The sequence below is a fragment of the Nerophis ophidion genome, linkage group LG15 (assembly GCF_033978795.1).
Source record: "Nerophis ophidion isolate RoL-2023_Sa linkage group LG15, RoL_Noph_v1.0, whole genome shotgun sequence".
In the NCBI taxonomy this organism is placed as follows: Eukaryota; Metazoa; Chordata; class Actinopteri; order Syngnathiformes; family Syngnathidae; genus Nerophis; species Nerophis ophidion.
The window spans coordinates 17640829-17657475 of NC_084625.1; the positions used below are offsets into that span (position 1 = coordinate 17640829).

At 40.7% G+C, this 16647-nt stretch overlaps 1 protein-coding gene across 2 annotated transcripts in view; it reads left to right on the plus strand.

The window, feature by feature from the left end:
- The window catches only part of gpr158a (G protein-coupled receptor 158a), a 140943-nt gene that overhangs the window by 28957 nt on the left and 95339 nt on the right, over window positions 1-16647 (plus strand). For both annotated transcript variants that reach the window (XM_061921584.1, XM_061921585.1), the window contains one exon: window positions 1523-1628. In XM_061921584.1, coding sequence (XP_061777568.1) covers window positions 1523-1628 — 106 coding nt within the window. The remainder of the gene's footprint in view (window positions 1-1522; window positions 1629-16647) is intronic.

The following is a 16647-nucleotide window of genomic DNA, read 5'->3' on the forward strand; positions in this document are numbered from 1 at the left end:
AAAGACAACATATTTGATGTTCAAACTGATAAACTTTTTTTTTTGTTGCAAATAATCATTAACTTTAGAATTTGATGCCAGCAGCACGTTACAAAAAAGTTGGGAAAGGTGGCAATAAATACTAATAAAGTTGAGGAATGCTCTTCAAACACTTATTTTGAACATCCCACAGGTGTGCAGGCTAATTGGGAACAGGTGGGTGCCATGATTGGGTATAAAAGCAGCTTGCTAAGTAATTCACAAACAAGGTTGGGGTGAGGGTCACCACTTTGTAAGAAAATTGTTGAAGCGTTTTAGAACAACATTTCTCAACGAGCTATTGCAAGGAATTTAGGGATTTTACCATCTACAGTCCGTAAAATCATCAAAAAGTTCAGACAATCTGGAGAAATCACTGCACGTAAGCGATGATATTACAGACTTTTGATCCCTCAGGCGGTACTGCATCAAAAAACTGACATCAGTATGTAAAGGATATCATCACATGGGCTCAGGAACACTTCATAAAACCACTGTCAGTAACTACAGTTGGTCGCTACATCTGTAAGTGCAAGTTAAAACTCTACTATGCAAAACCAAACCCATTTATCAACAATATCCTGAAACGCCGCCGGCTTCGCTGGTCTCGAGCTCACCTAAGATGGACTGATGCAAAGTGGAAAGATGTTTTGTGGTCTGACGAGTCCGCATTTCAAATTATATTTGGAAACAGAGAACGTGGTGTCCTCCGGAACAAAGAGGAAAATAACCATCCGGATTGTTATAGGCGCAAAGTTCAAAAGCCAGCATCTGTGATGGTATGGGGGTGTATTAGTGCCCAAGGCATGGGTAACTTACACATCTGTGAAGGCACCATTAATGCTGAAAGGTCCATACAGGTTTTGGAACAACATATGTTGTCATCCAAGAAACGTTATCATGGACGCCCCTGCTTATTTCAGCAAAACAATGCCAAGCCACGTGTTACAACAGCGTGACTTCGTAGTAAAAGAGTGCGGGTACTTTCCTGGGCCACCTGCAGTCCAGACCTGTCTCCCATCGAAAATGTGTGGCGAATTATGAAGCGTAAAATACGACAGCGGAGACCTCGGACTGTTGAACGACTGAAGCTCTACATAAAACAAGAATGGTAAAGAATTCCACTTTCAAAGCTTCAACAATTACTTTCCTCAGTTCCCAAAAGTTTGAGTGTTGTTAAAAGAAAAGGTGATGTAACACAGTGGTGAACATGCCCTTTCCCAACTACTTTGGCACGTGTTGCAGCCATGAAATTCTAAGTCAATTATTATTGGCAAAAAAAAATTAAGTTTATGAGTTTGAACATCAAATATCTTGTCTTTGTAGTGCATTCAATTGAATATGATTTGAAAATCATTGTATTCCGTTTAAATTTACATCTAACACAATTTCCCAACTCATATGGAAACGGGGTTTGTATATCAGGTGTGCATCTTTTTGTGCAACTGACCGTAGACGTTGTAAAGGTCGGCCATGTTGACGCTTGCCTCCTCCTGTCTTGTAGGGGCGTGGTGCGAGTGGACATTAATCTCCAGGATGTTGATATCGACCAGTGCTCCACTGATGGCTGGTTTGCTGGAACCCATGGCTGCAACCTGACCACTATGGAGGTGAGTGTGTGTGTGTGTGTGTGTGTGTGTGTGTGTGTGTGTGTGTGTGTGTGTGTGTGTGTGTGTGTGTGTGTGTGTGTGTGTGTGTGTGTGTGTGTGTGTGTGTGGAACAGACAGAACATCGATTCTCTCTCTAAAGCGTAACCTTAGTGAACACACACTCCGTCACGACGAGATGACACAAAAGCGGTAAAACCTGAGTAGTGTTCAGATCATTCTTCCGCCGTGATGCCATTACAGCCCAAATACCCACTTAACTAAACGCTATAGGCTCTCTCTTAGATGTGTCTGAATCTGTCAAGCACCTTTTAGGCTGAGGGCGAAAAAAAGGCATTATGCAAAAGCGACATTTTAATGAGGTTTATGTCAAAATGTGTTTGTCAGCACCAAACATGAGGAAAATTGCTTACGCCAGGAAAAAGAAAAAGAAGCAGGCTTCGCTACACATTTTAAATTAGGCCTCATTTCTGTCATGAAGGGGGGGTCGCAGCTTGCTGCGGGGTCGTTCTCCCAGGAAGGCAGACAGACTACTCCAAACATGGCGTTCAGGTAAAAAAATGATTTAATTGTGAACTCAGAAAAGGTGAAAACAAAAAGGTGCACAAGGCGAAAGCACAACTTGATGAAGGAAACAAAACTAACACTAAGACTAAACTATAGACATGAAACAAAAAACACTTACTGTGGCTTGACAATAGCAGCATGGACTTTGGCATGAAAAACTAGCATGCACAGAACATGAAAAGAACACAATGATGCCAGAAGGACTGACTGGAAATGACAAGCTTAAATACTGATGAGGTGATTGAAAACAGGTGCGTGAGTTCAAATTAAACAGGTGCCTGAGACGTGAGGACAGGTGAACTGATTGGTAGTCATGGTGAGAAAACAGGGAGTGAAAAAACAGGAACTTAAAGACTCCAAAGGTCAACAGAACAAGGCCAAACAAGGCATGATCAAAAAGACATGACAATTTCCCTTACCTTTGCTTTTAATGTCCTTCCATCCATCTATTTTCTACCGCTTATCCCTTTTGGGCATACTTGCCAACCTTGAGACCTCCGATTTTGAGAGGTGGGGGGCGTGGTTGGCGGTGGGGCGTAGGTGTGGTTGGGGGGGCGGGGCGTGGATAAGAGGGGAGGAGTATATTTACAGCCAATTCACAAACTCGAGTATTTCATATATATATATATATATATATATACTCGTCCAGGGTGTACCCTGCCTTCCGCCTGAATGTAGCTGAGATAGGCGCCAGCGCCCCCCGCAACCCCGAAAGGGAATAAGCGGTAGAAAATGGATGGATGGATATATATATATATATATGTTTGAAATACTTGACTTTCAGTGAATTGTAGCTATAAATACAGTGGGGCAAAAAAGTATTTAGTCAGCCACCGATTGTGCAAGTTCTCCCACTTAAAATGATGACAGAGGTCTATAATTTTGATCATAGGTACACTTCAACTGCAAGAGACAGAATATGTGGGAAAAAAATCCAGGAATTCACATTGTAGGAATTTCAAAGTATTTATTTGTAAATTATGGTGGAAAATAAGTATTTGGTCAACCATTCAAATCTCTCACTGATAGGAGGTTTTGGCTCAAAATCTCACGATACATGGCCCCATTCATTCTTTCCTTAACACGGATCAATGGTCCTGTCCCCCTTAGCAGAAAAACAGCCCCAAAGCATGATGTTTCCACCCCAATTCTTCACAGTAGGTATGGTGTTCTTGGGATGCAACCCAGTATTCTTCTTTCTCCAAACACGACGAGTTGATTTTGTACCAAAAAGTTCTATTTTGGTTTCATCTGACCACATGACATTCTTTCAATCCTCTGCTGTATCATCCATGTATCCATTTTGGTATAAATTCAACTCGTCGTGTTTGGAGGAAGAAGAATACTGAGTTGAATCAGATGTTCCTCCGAGGGAATTTAAGTTGCTGGTCAACCCCAAGTTCTTTTAAAGACACAAAAGCTGATTTTAAATGAATCCCAGACAGAATAGGTATTTTGACATTTTATTCCAAAGCTTTGGAGAGACCAAACTATGAACAACACATTCAAATCGCATCGCCCAAGTTGATCTGAAAACACTACGGAAGTCTTGCCTTTTTCAATACGCCACTAGAACTCACAACCTACCGATCTCACGGTGGACACTCCAAAACACAAGGCCACTGAGTCCATAACGATGACTTCTGTTTTTATTTGATCAGCCGTTTTACTGCCGTGTTACAGACTCCGTTTGGAAACAATTAAGGTATGTGAATAAACATTTGCATAATTTAAGTTAAGTTAAAGTACCGATGATTGTTACACACAATGTGGCAAAAATATTCGCTGCAATCTGACCCATCACCCTTGTTCACCCTCTGGGAGGTGAGGGGAGCAGTGAGCAGCAGCGGTGGCCGCACCCGGGAGTCATTTTTGGTGATTTAACCCCCAGTCTTACTATGTAAAAAAATCACGTCGCAACATACATATATATTACATCTTATAATTCAGTGTAGCTAATGTATGTAAAAATATGTTTTTCTTCTAAAATGTAGAGGATGCTGCTTCTATATTAATACTAATGATAATAGATTTTATTTGTAAAAAGCACTTTACATTGAGCAAACAACCTCAAAGTGCTGCAGTGTATTAAAAAAAAAAAAAAACATTTAAATAATAATAATAATAATAATACTAAACAGACAATAAAAATAAATAAAATATAAAAACTACAACAGCCTAATAGCTAGAACTAGGATGCATATATCTATAAAAAGGCTTTAGTAAAACAAAGGGTTTTTAAGCCTTTTTTAAAAGCATCCACAGTCGGAGGTACCCTCAGGTGGTCAGGGAGAGCGTTCCACAGACTGGGAGCAGCGGAGCAGAAAGCCCGGTCTCCCATAGTTCGTAGCTTTGTCCTTGGAGGTTGGAGGAGGTTAGCCTGTTTGGAGCGGAGGTGTCGTGTGGAGGATTTGGGGGTGAGTAGTTCTTTGAGGTAAGAGGGGGGCATTTCCATGGAGGCACTGGTGAGTTAGTCGGGAGACTTTGTATTCAATCCTGAGTGGAAAAGGAAGCCAGTGAAGGAATTTTAGAGTTGGTGAGATATGGTCTTATTTCCACACTCTCATCAGGATCCAAGCAGCACTATTCTGTATGTCAGGGGTCACCAACGCGGTGCCCGCGGGCACCAGGTAGCCTGTAAGGACCAGATGAGTAGCCCGCTGGCCTGTTCTAAAAATAGCTCAAATAGCAGCACTTACCAGTGAGCTGCCTTTATTTTTTTTAAATTGTATTTATTTACTAGCAAGCTGGTCTCGCTTTGCTCGACATTTTTAATTCTAAGACAGACAAAACTCAAATAGAATTTGAAAATCCAAGAAAATATTTTAAAGACTTGGTCTTCACTTGTTTAAATAAATTCATTTATGTTTTTACTTTGCTTCTTGTAACTTTCAGAAAGACAACTTTAGAGAAAAAATACAACCTTAAAAATTATTTTAGAATTTTTAAACACATATACCTTTTTACCTTTTAAATTCCTTCCTCTTCTTTCCTGACAATTTAAATCAATGTTCAAGTATTTTTTTTTTTATTATTGTAAAGAATAATAAATACATTTTAATTCAACTCTTCATTTTAACTTCTGTTTTTTTGACAAAGAATATTTGTGAAATATTTCTTTAAACTTATTATGATTAAAATAAAAAAATATATATTATGGCAAATCTAGAAAATCTGTAGAATCAAATTTAAATCTTATTTCAAAGTCTTTTGAATTTCTTTTAAAATTCTTGTTCTGGAAAATCTAGAAGAAATAATGATTTGTCTTTGTTAGAAATATAGCTTTGTCCAATTTGTTATATATTCTAACAAAGTGCAGATTGGATTTTAACCTATTTAAAACATGTCATCAAAACTCTAAAATTAATCTTAATCAGGAAAAATGACTAATGATGTTCCATAAATTATTTTTTTATTTTTTTCCAAAAGATTCTAATTAGTTAATTTTTCTCTTCATTTTTTTCGGTTGAATTTTGAATTTTAAAGAGTCGAAATTGAAGATAAACTATGTTTCAAAATTTTCATTTTTTCCGTGTTTTCTCCTCTTTTAAACCGTTCGATTAAGTGTTTTTTTTCATCATTTATTCTCTACAAAAAAACTTCCACAAAAGGAAAAAAAACGTACGACGGAATGACGGACAGAAATACCCATTTTTTTTATATATATAGATTTATTTATTAAAGGTAAATTGAGCAAATTGGCTATTTCTGGCAATTTATTTAGGTGTGTATCAAACTGGTAGCCCTTCGCATTAATCAGTACCCCAGAAGTAGCTCTTGGTTTCAAAAAGGTTGGTGACCCCTGCTGTATGAACTGCAGCTTCTCTATAGTCTGGAAAATATGGTACTTGAAAAAAAGTAAATATTCTGTGGTACATTACATGGGACATGTAAGTGTCAAGAAGACAGCCAAAAGAGGTTGGTAGATGAGAATCCATCTAAAGGTCAAATCTAGTGTAAAAATGCACCAAATTGCAGGAAATATGGTTTTGATTTTCAAAATTCTCTTTCCGGGCTTGCATGGCAGCCCTTCGTGCTGCAAATGTTATCTTTTTTTTTCCAGTCGGTTTTCCTCAGTGCTCACATGCCATTTTAAATACCACCAGCGCAAGGCGGCGCGTGTAACAACAGCACAATGGCATGCGGTACGTCTCCTGCGTTGGTCGCCACCTTTTGCGGTCAGCGAATCAATTAACTCCCGTCCTCTCCTTCCGATTGCTTCCTTAGCTGCCGCTCCATCCATCGTTGCTCGCCATAGATTTTAGGACTAGCTGTAGATCAGATGCTTCATAATGCATGTGATGTAATGGATTGCAGTGAGCCCCCTTTGAATAATTAATCGCTCCCTTTGTCTGAGTACTTCCACCTCTCTGTGGACAGTCAATGACAGAGAGAGCAGCGTGTGCACGTGTGTGGACGGGGCTGCAGGCATGAGGAGAAGAACTACATTGTTACCGGTATAGATTTCTGCTGCCTTCGCACGGTAATGATGCCAGAGTGCCAAGAGTGCACCGGCGTGTCAGGAGTGCGCTTGCTTACAGCCGCATGATGAAAGCCACCGCGGCCGTGTTGCAAGACGAGAGGCGTCTTGCAACATGACGGCTTTCGACGTGCACGGGGGTGTTGGGGGGGGGGTGGCGGGCGCTCATTAGCATCGCATCTGCTCTAACATGTGGAGAAGTGTACAGCGACATGTACAGTAAGCGCGAGAAGTGGCACTCACGCTGACAAAATGCCATGTTGCTACAATGATGCATTTTCTATGCTTTTTAAAAAAAATCCACAACATAGTGCCATCCATCCATTTCGTACCTCTTATCTAGGGCTGGGCGATATGGCCTTTTTTAAATGTTTTGATATTTTTAGGCCATATCGCGATGTATATCTCAATATTTTGCCTTAGCCTTGAATGAACACTTGATACATATAATAACAGCAGTATGATGATTCTATGTGTCTACATTAAAACATTCTTCATCTTAATATATGCTCAGTTTAAACTTTCATGCAGAGAAGGAAATGACAACTAAGTCAATTTACCAAAACTGTATTTATTAAACAGTTATTAAGCAGTGGCACAAAACAGAAAGTGCAAAATTGTCAGAGACATTTTAAGTGTCAAATAAAAATGAGCTGCATATTAGGAAATCAAATAGTGTTCGTCCTTGGGGACGGCGTGCCAGCAACCTGAGGGTTCCTGGTTCAATCCCCACCTTCTACCAACCTCGTCACGTCTGTTATGTCCTTGAGCAAGACACTTCACCCTTGCTCTTGATCATGGGTGTCAAACTCTGGCCCGCCGTGTAATTTCATTTGGCCCTTGAGGTAATATCAAATTAAGATTAGAGCTGGCCCGCAGGTATTATACAGCGGAGATGCCTCTGTAACACTGCATTCACCACTGATACTCATACAGTACTTGCCAACCCTCACGATTTTCCCGAGGGAGACTCCCAAAGTTCATTACCCCTCCCAAAAATCTCCCGGGGCAACCATTCTTCCGAATTTCTCCCGATTTCCACCTGGACAACCATATTGGGGGCGTGCCTTGAAGGCACTGCCTTTAGCGCCCTCTACAGCCTGTCGTCACGCGTCCGATTTTCCGCCATACAAACAACGTGCCGGCCCAGTCACATAATACATGTGGCTTTAACACACACAAGTGAATGCAAGGCATACTTGATCAACAGCTATAAGGGTCACTCTGAGGGTGGCCATATAAACAACTTTAACACTTTTACAAATATGCGCCACACTGTGAAGCCACATCAAACAAGAATGACAAACACATTTCGGGAGAACATCCGCACCGTAGCATAACATAAAAACAACAGAAGAAATACCCAGAACCCCTTGCAGCACTTATTCTTCCGGGACGCTACAATATACATACCCGCTACCACCAACCCCCCCCACACACACACACACAATTTTTATTTAGATTTTATGGGGAATAAGCGGTAGAAATGGATGGATGGATGGATGCCATTTATATTTTTTAATCATTATTATTATAATTTGAAACTCGATTTTGCATGTGATATAAAGTTATATAAGCCTCGCTTGTTTATTAATATTCAATGCAAAACTTGTTTGGGTCCCCATTAAAAGGTTCATTTGTTCAACCTTGGCCCACGGCTTTGTTCAGTTTTAAATTTTGGCCCACTCTGTATTTGAGTTTGACACCCCTGCTCTTGATGGTTCGTGGTTAGGGCCTTGCATGGCAGCTCCCGCCATCAGTGTGTGAATGTGTGTGTGAATGGGTGAATGTGGAAATAGTGTCAAAGCGCTTTGAGTACCTTGAAGGTAGAAAAGCGCTATACAAGTATAACCCATTTATCATTTACTTCGCTATGTGGTAGGTTTCTACGGACGTTATTAAATTCAATTTTTTTCATACGGTGTTGATGTGGAAATGTTTGCCTCAGCATTTTGATGGTGTGGACGTGTGGCACCGAACGGAGATGTTGACATGCGAAGTAAGCACTCTTCATTCTCTAGCAGTCGACTTTTCAAATGATGCTACATTTTAGCAGTAAAGCTACTTTTTATAGCAACGCTTGTACCGCTTATTGCGGTTGTCTGTTCGACATATTCCCACTTGAATCCAAACCACCCCCAGACGATGGACCTCCTGCTGTTTTTCTTGGGAATGACTTCTTCCTTCATTCTCACCTTCTTTCTCTCGTATCACCACTCGCACGGCTCTGCTAGCATCACAGCTAACATTACCCATGCTGCTATCTCTCTGCTCTGCGAGGGCGTATACGTATGTGACGTATGACGTGACAGTATGTGACGTGTGTAAGAAGGTGCGCTTGCTGTCTGTGAGAAGGAGAGACAGGAAAGAGCGAGGAGAGCCTGTAGTATAATGCCAGCAGCTAAAAGCAACTGCGTGAGAACTTGTACTCCAATATCACGATATAGTCATTTTCGCACAGACAAACCCGCAATATATCGTGTATATCGATATATCGCCCAGCCCTACTCTTATCTCTTTCGGGGTCACGGGGGCCTGGTCGAGCCTATCTCAGCTACAATCGGGCAGAAGGCGGGGTACACCCTGGACAAGTCGCCACCTCACCGCAGGGCCAACACAGACAGACAGACAACATTCACATTCACACTCTAAGGCCCATTTTAGTGTCGCCAATCAACCTATCCCCAGGTGCATGTCTTTGCACACAGTGGAATATTTGAATTAGAGCTTTTTCTATGGAAGACCACATCTCAAATGTCAGACAAGCAGGCTAAAAGCTTTTTTATAGCAGCTGTTTTGTTCTGTCTGAAAGTATTTTTAGTGCCCTGTCAACTATTTTTATGTGTGTGTTTTTTATCTTTTGCCTTTATTGTCCACTCATCTGTTGCATTTCTTCTTTTAACAATTGTGTTGATCTTCTCCCTTTTACGTTTGCTCTTTTTTTCTTTCTAGAACGTCAGTCATGCTGTCACAGTTTGACTTCATCAAATGGCCAACATAGTCATGAATATAGTCAACAAAGATCCTCTTTATCAGGGGTTTTCAGAGTGCGGCGCAGGGGTCATTTACGTCAGCGGTCCCCAAATTTCTTTGCACCTCGTACCGGTTTAATGTAGACATTATTTTTCATGGATTGGCTTTCCACTTGTGTTAGATAAATCAAAAATAAGTGTGTGACAGTCTCTTGCTGTCCTGTGGGTTCTCAAGACCACCAAGGAAGGACATTGTGATGCAGGTTAGACTTTCTTTTTTTTTTCAATAATAAGAGCCTTTATGGCAGGGGTCACCAACGCAGTGCCCGCGGGCACCAGGTAGCCCGTAAGGTCCAGATGAGTCGCCCGCTGGCCTGTTCTAAAAATAGCTCAAATAGCAGCACTTACCAGTGAGGTGCCTCTATTTTTTACATTTTATTTATTTACTAGCAAGCTGGTCTCGCTTTGCTCGACATGTTTAATTCTAAGAGAGACAAAACTCAAATAGAATTTGAAAATCCAAGAAATTTTTTTAAAGATCTTCACTTGTTAAAATAAATTCAGAAATTTTTTTACTTTGCTCCTTATAACTTTTAGAAAGACAATTTTAGAGAATAAATATACAACCTTAAAAATGACTTTAGGATTTTTAAACACATATACCTTTTACCTTTTAAATTCCTTCCTCTTCTTTCCTGAGAATTTAAATCAATTTAAATATATATATATTTTTTTATTGTAAAGAATAATAAATACATTTTAATTCAATTCTTCATTTTAGCTTGTTTTTTCGACGAAGAATATATGTGAAATATTTCTTCAAGCTTATTATAAATCAAATTCAAAAAAATTATTCTGGAAAATCTAAAAAATCTGTAGAATCAAATTTAAATCTTATTTCAAAGTCTTTTGAATTTCTTTTAAAATTTTTGTCCTGGAAAATCTAGAAGAAATAATGATTTGTCTGTGTTAGAAATATAGCTTGGTCCAATTTGTTACATACTATAACAAAGTGTAGATTGGATTTTAACCTATTTAAAACATGTCATCAAAATTCTAAAGAATAATCTTAATCAGGAAAAATTACTAATGCTGTTCCATAAAATCTTTTTTTTTTTTCTTTTTTTTTCAAAAAGTTTTTCTTTTCTTTTTTTCGGTTGAATTTTGAATTTTTGAGAGTCGAAATTGAAGATAACCTATGTTTCAAAATTTAATTTTCGATGTACGACGGAATGACAGACAGAAATACCCAATTTTTTTTTTTTTTACGTTTATCTGTTTCTATATATATCTATTGGGAGAAATCATTACGATGATCAGTGTTTCCACAAAGATAAATATAATTAATTAATAATAATAACATAGAGTTAAAGGTAAATTGAGCAATTTATTTCTGGCAATGTATTTTAAGTGTGTATCAAACTGCTAGCCCTTCGCATTAATCAGTACCCAAGAAGTAGCTCTTGGTTTCAAAAAGGTTGGTGACCCCTGCTCTACGGGTTGCTTTTCAGCCTTGCCGTGTCCTTTTTCGTCTGCCGCTCCACCTTTTCAGTCGCGTGCGTCTTCGTCTTCCTGTGGCTCTCTCTCGCTGTTGTTCAGCATCTGCTTGCTTGTGGCTCCTTCTCTCTCTGTCTCTTCTCTCGGCGTTTACAGCCGCTCTTTTTTTTATATCGTGCGAGAGGAGATTTAAATTGTGGCCATCTGGGCGACACACGCACCTGATAATATTTGCGTGGTTGATTTCGGCGCGCCAGGCCTCGCTGCTTGCTCGCAGTCCACGCCTCCTCGCCGCCATCTTAGCCCGGGCTCCGGCGTGCCCTTCTCGCTGTCAGACTGCTGGCCACGCCTCCTCACCGCCATCTTGGGCTGGGCTATGGTGTGCCCTGCCTCGCTGTTATACTGCCGGACACGCCTCCTTGCCGCCATCTTGGGCTGGTCTATGGTGTGCCCTGCCTCGCTGTTGGACTGCCGGCCACGCCTCCTCGCCGCCATCTTGGGCTGGGTTATGGTGTGCCCTGCCTCGCTGTTGGACTGCCGGCCACGCCTCCTCGCCGCCATCTTGGGCTGGGCTATGGTGTGCCCTTCCTCGCTGTTGGGCTGCCGGCTCCGCCTCTCCACAAAGTGCATGAAAAATACAACTCACCATTCATCCCTCCATCCTATTTACTACCGCTTATTCCCTTTGGAGTCGCGGGGGGCGTTGGCGCCTATCTCAGCTACAATCGGGCGAAAGGCGGTGTACACCCTGGACAATTCGCCACCTCATCGCAGGGCCTACCATAACGCTGAATTAGTAGGAGTCCTGGGCTTGTTTCTTTCTAATGAGATCACATTTATATTTTCTAAAGTCCTTAATGTGCATTGTATCATGTCACAAAGTTATACCAAATTTAACAAAAGGCAAATTCCTATCAGGAGTTTTACTGTACATTTATAAACAAGCTTATTGGTGTGTATAGTGGAACCGTCCGAAGTTAAGTCGGCAAAAATGCAGTCGTTTATAAATTACTTAATGTTTCCCTGCGGCCCGGTAGCAAATGCGTCACGAACTGGTGGTTGGGGAACACTGATTTACATGACACAGCTGTTTTTTATTGGTCTCACAACTCAGTGTAAAAATAAATAAAACAAAAAAAGCAGAAGTTGAAAAAACACCAAATTATCATAATGTAACTGCTGTTTTTAAGGATATACTGCAAAAAAGCAATTTTCGAAAATCCTGTAAATAACAGGAGCGCTGTGCTGTTTTGAAGGACATACTCCTAGAAACACTACTAAAGTCACAATAAGATACCTGGAAGTCGAAAACTAAAATCGATGTACCGTATTTTCTGAACCATAGGGCGCACCGGTTTATAAGGTGCACTGCCATTGATTGGTCTATTTTTTAAATCTTTTTTCATGTATAAGGCGTGCCCGATTATAGAGCGCCTTAAAGGAGTCATATTATAATACTTTTTTTCTAAATGTAAAAAACTTCCTTGTGGTATACATAACATGTAATGGTGGTTCTTTGGTCAAATGTTGCATAGATTATGTTTTACAGACCATCTTCAAGCTGCTTTCTGACAGTCACTTCCGGATGTGCTGTTTTGTGGGTGGTCTTACTTACTGGGCTCACCTTAAGCAGCGTCTTCTCCCCGTCATCTTTGTTGTAGAGGTGTAGCGTGCAAGGACGGAAGTGGAAGAATTGTCAAAAGATGGAGCTAACTGTTTTATTGACATTCAGACTTTACTTAAATCAATAACAGAGCAGTATCTCCTCATCCGGAAAGAAGAACAATTCTGGAAATGTGTCCCGTGAAAAAACGTCCGACCGGAACCCCCTAATAACTGACGTTCCTTGGCTGCAAAATGTAAACTAACTACACCGGTATGTTTTAGTGTTTTAATGGTGAGTTTACTGACAGATATAAGTAAGAACTTTACACTACTTTATATTAGAAATGGCAACAGCTGAGGACGAATGCCCCATAACAAGAAGCGAGAGAAAAAGAAGAAACTTATCGACTCCGTTGTCCCCACGGACTACAAAGGCGGAAGTGCGCAATTTTTCAGGATTTATGCAGATCCCAAATACAGATCAGCAGGTACCAAAAGGTAAGAAAAGTTGGTTTTGCATAATATCGTAAAACAAAACACCGGATAATATGTCTTACCTTATACTCACACCATAATAATACTTGTATGTTGAAGCACAGTACAATCCATCAAGCGGTGCGTCTTCATCGCTTACCAAATTCGTACTAAAACATTTTGATAGATTTTTGAGCGCCATGTGTAATGTTCTATATTTTCAATAGAACATATAAAATGTTGGTGTTGTTTACTTCAGGCATATTGCCATCGTATTGCAGTCTACATGTATCTCTTATGTGTGACTGCCATCTACTTGTCACACTTATCATTGCACCATGTACCAAATAAAATAGCTTCTAGGTCAGTAAGCAAAACCATAATTATTCTGTACATTAGGCAGACCAGGTTATTAGGCGCACCGTAGAGTTTTGAGGGGAAAAAAAGGATTTTAAGTGCATTTATAGTCCGGCAAATACGGTAATTTGTGAGGGTTGAGGATTACTGTTCCGTAAGATTTTTTTTAAGTAACTACTGCAAAAGAAAAAAAACACAAGTCAAAGATTGTGTATATGACATACTGTAAGGGCTTTGCTGTTTTGAAGGCTCTACTGCAAATATGTTAGTTGCTCCTAATTTCTGAACTAAAAGTTATTCACAAACCAGATTAGTTTAATCTTCCTACTTTACAATTAAAGTTATTTGTATAACTTCTTATGTTTAATGTTAATAGGTTGCTGTTTGTGACGTCTGAATGAATAAAATAATGCTTTATTTCAAACAAACGTGTGAATACACTGCAAAAACTGAAATCTAAGTAAGATTAAATATCTCAAATAAGGGTGATATTTGCTTATTTTCTGATTGTAAGATAATTCTTCTCACTAAGCAGATTTTATGTTAGAGTCTTTTACTTGTTTTAAGGGTTTTGGTCCTAAATGATCGCAATAAGATATTACAGCTTGTAGCTGAGATTGTATGACCTATATTGAGTAAAACATGCTTGAAACTACAATATCAACTGTTGCAAAGCTGTGTCATCAACACTCACAGGTATAAAACTACCTTTTTTAAGTAATAATTTCTTATTTCAAGCATGAAAAAAAAATCATGACTGTGATACAATTGTGTCTCATATTAAAACAGATGACAGCCAAACGGATTTTGCTGTTTTATTTTCAGTAAAACAATAGAAAATATATAGTAGTGCACTAAATTGGCCCGAGTGTGTGCATGTGAGTGTGAATGTTGTCTGTCTATCTGTGTTGGCCCTGCGATGAGATGGCGACTTGTCAAGGGTGTACGCCCCCTTCCGCCCGATTGTAGCTGAGATAGGGGCCAGCGCCCCCCGTGGCCCCAAAAGGGAACAAGCGGTAGAAAAATGGATGGATGGATAGTAGTGCACTTGTTATTAGTGAGAATATACAGTACTTATTTTAAGGTATTTTTGGGTTCATTGAGGATAGCTAATTTGACTTGTTTTGGAAAGTCTTGACTAGCCAAATTTTCTTGTTCTATTGGCAGATAATTTTGCTTAGTTCAAAAAAATACCCCAAATTTTAGTATTTTTTTTTCTTGTTTTTGAACATTGACTTTTTGCAGTGTACTCCATTGCACTTGAATCACAAAGTGATGATAAACCCTTTGTATGTTATCAAAGCTAAGCTTCCTCCTGCTAACGTGCTTGCAAATAAAGCTAATGATCGGTGAAAGCCGCCCCGTATTTGCCGATAGACGAGGATTCATTTTGTTTCTATTTCCGTGTTTTCCCCAACGCAGGTATTTCCCCACTCGTATGTGCAGTTTGTTGCCTAATGGCTTTCTTAGGGTCTAATAACATGGCAAAGAAGGCCATTCCACGCTCCTTTTTGGCAAGAAAACATTTGCCTTAGTTGCCTGTACGGTGCGGCTCGTTGACTCGGGTGTTGCATTCGCCTCTCTTACAGGCTCGGATTGTAAAAGTAGTCGTAGCGTCCCTCCAGCCCCCAACAGCAGATGATGCGGGACAAACCTTCGACACGTCGGCGACCTTGAGCTCTTTGTTTTGTGGGATTTACGTCTTATTGTACGTATTGTACGTTTTATGTATGTATACATAGATACATCTGTCATCTCTATCTTTTTATTTATTTATTTATTTATTTTTTATTTTTTTATTTATACTACCATATTGTATATGCACCTTAGGAGGAGCTGCTCCAATTTCGTTGTTCTTTGAACCTGTTGATTGCAATAATGACAATAAAACTCTATTCTATTCTATTCTATTCTATTATTGTCTCTAACATCCTTTGCAATCTTGACCAGCAGCTGCGTTTACCTTGCCAAGATAACGAGGCAAAACACACAATCGTTGTCGCTTCGGCTACCGTGCTCGTTCGTTCTTTATCTGCACGGACACGAGGACGCCGACACAGCCCCAAATCCCATTTTTAGCAGCGCTAGCAAGGTTTGTTCCGTTGTTAGCATATAACCTGTTGGCATAAATATGGCTGACGACTGAGCTTTATATGCTGATAATGCACGTTGATGACACTTTCCCGTTGTGTCCTGCAAATTTGACAGCGACAATCGAACACACTGTCGCATTCTTGTTATTAGGTTAGCGGCTAACGTCCCTCCACTGTCCAAAGCCACTTCTGATATGAAGTGAAGTGAAGTGAATTATATTTATATGGCGCTTTTACATATCCATCCATCCATCATCTTCCGCTTATCCGAGGTCGGGTCGCGGGGGCAGCAGTCTAAGCAGGGAAGCCCAGACTTCCCTCTCCCCAGCCACTTCGTTTAGCTCTTCCCGGGGGATCCCGAGGCGTTCCCAGGCCAGCCGGGAGACATAGTCTTCCCAACGTGTCCTGGGTGTTCCCCGTGGCCTCCTACCGGCTGGACGTGCCCTAAACACCTCCCTAGGGAGGCGTTCGGGTGGCATCCTGACCAGATGCCCGAACCACCTCATCTGGCTCCTCTCGATGTGGAGGAGCAGCGGCTTTACTTTGAGTTCCTCCCGGATGGCAGAGCTTCTCACCCTATCTCTAAGGGAGAGCCCCGCCACACGGCGGAGGAAACTCATTTCGGCCGCTTGTACCCGTGATCTTATCCTTTCGGTCATGACCCAAAGCTCATGACCATAGGTGAGGATGGGAACGTAGATCGATCGGTAAATTGAGAGCTTTGCCTTCCGGCTCAGCTCCTTCTTCTCCACAACGGATCGATACAACGTTCACATTACTGAAGACGCCGCACCGATCCGCCTGTCGATCCCACGATCCACTCTTCCCCCACTCGTGAACAAGACTCCGAGGTACTTGAACTCCTCTACTTGGGTCAGGGTCTCCTCCCCAACCCGGAGATGGCACTCCACCCTTTTCCGGGCGAGAACCATGGACTCGGACTTGGAGGTGCTGATTCTCATTCCGGTCGCTTCACA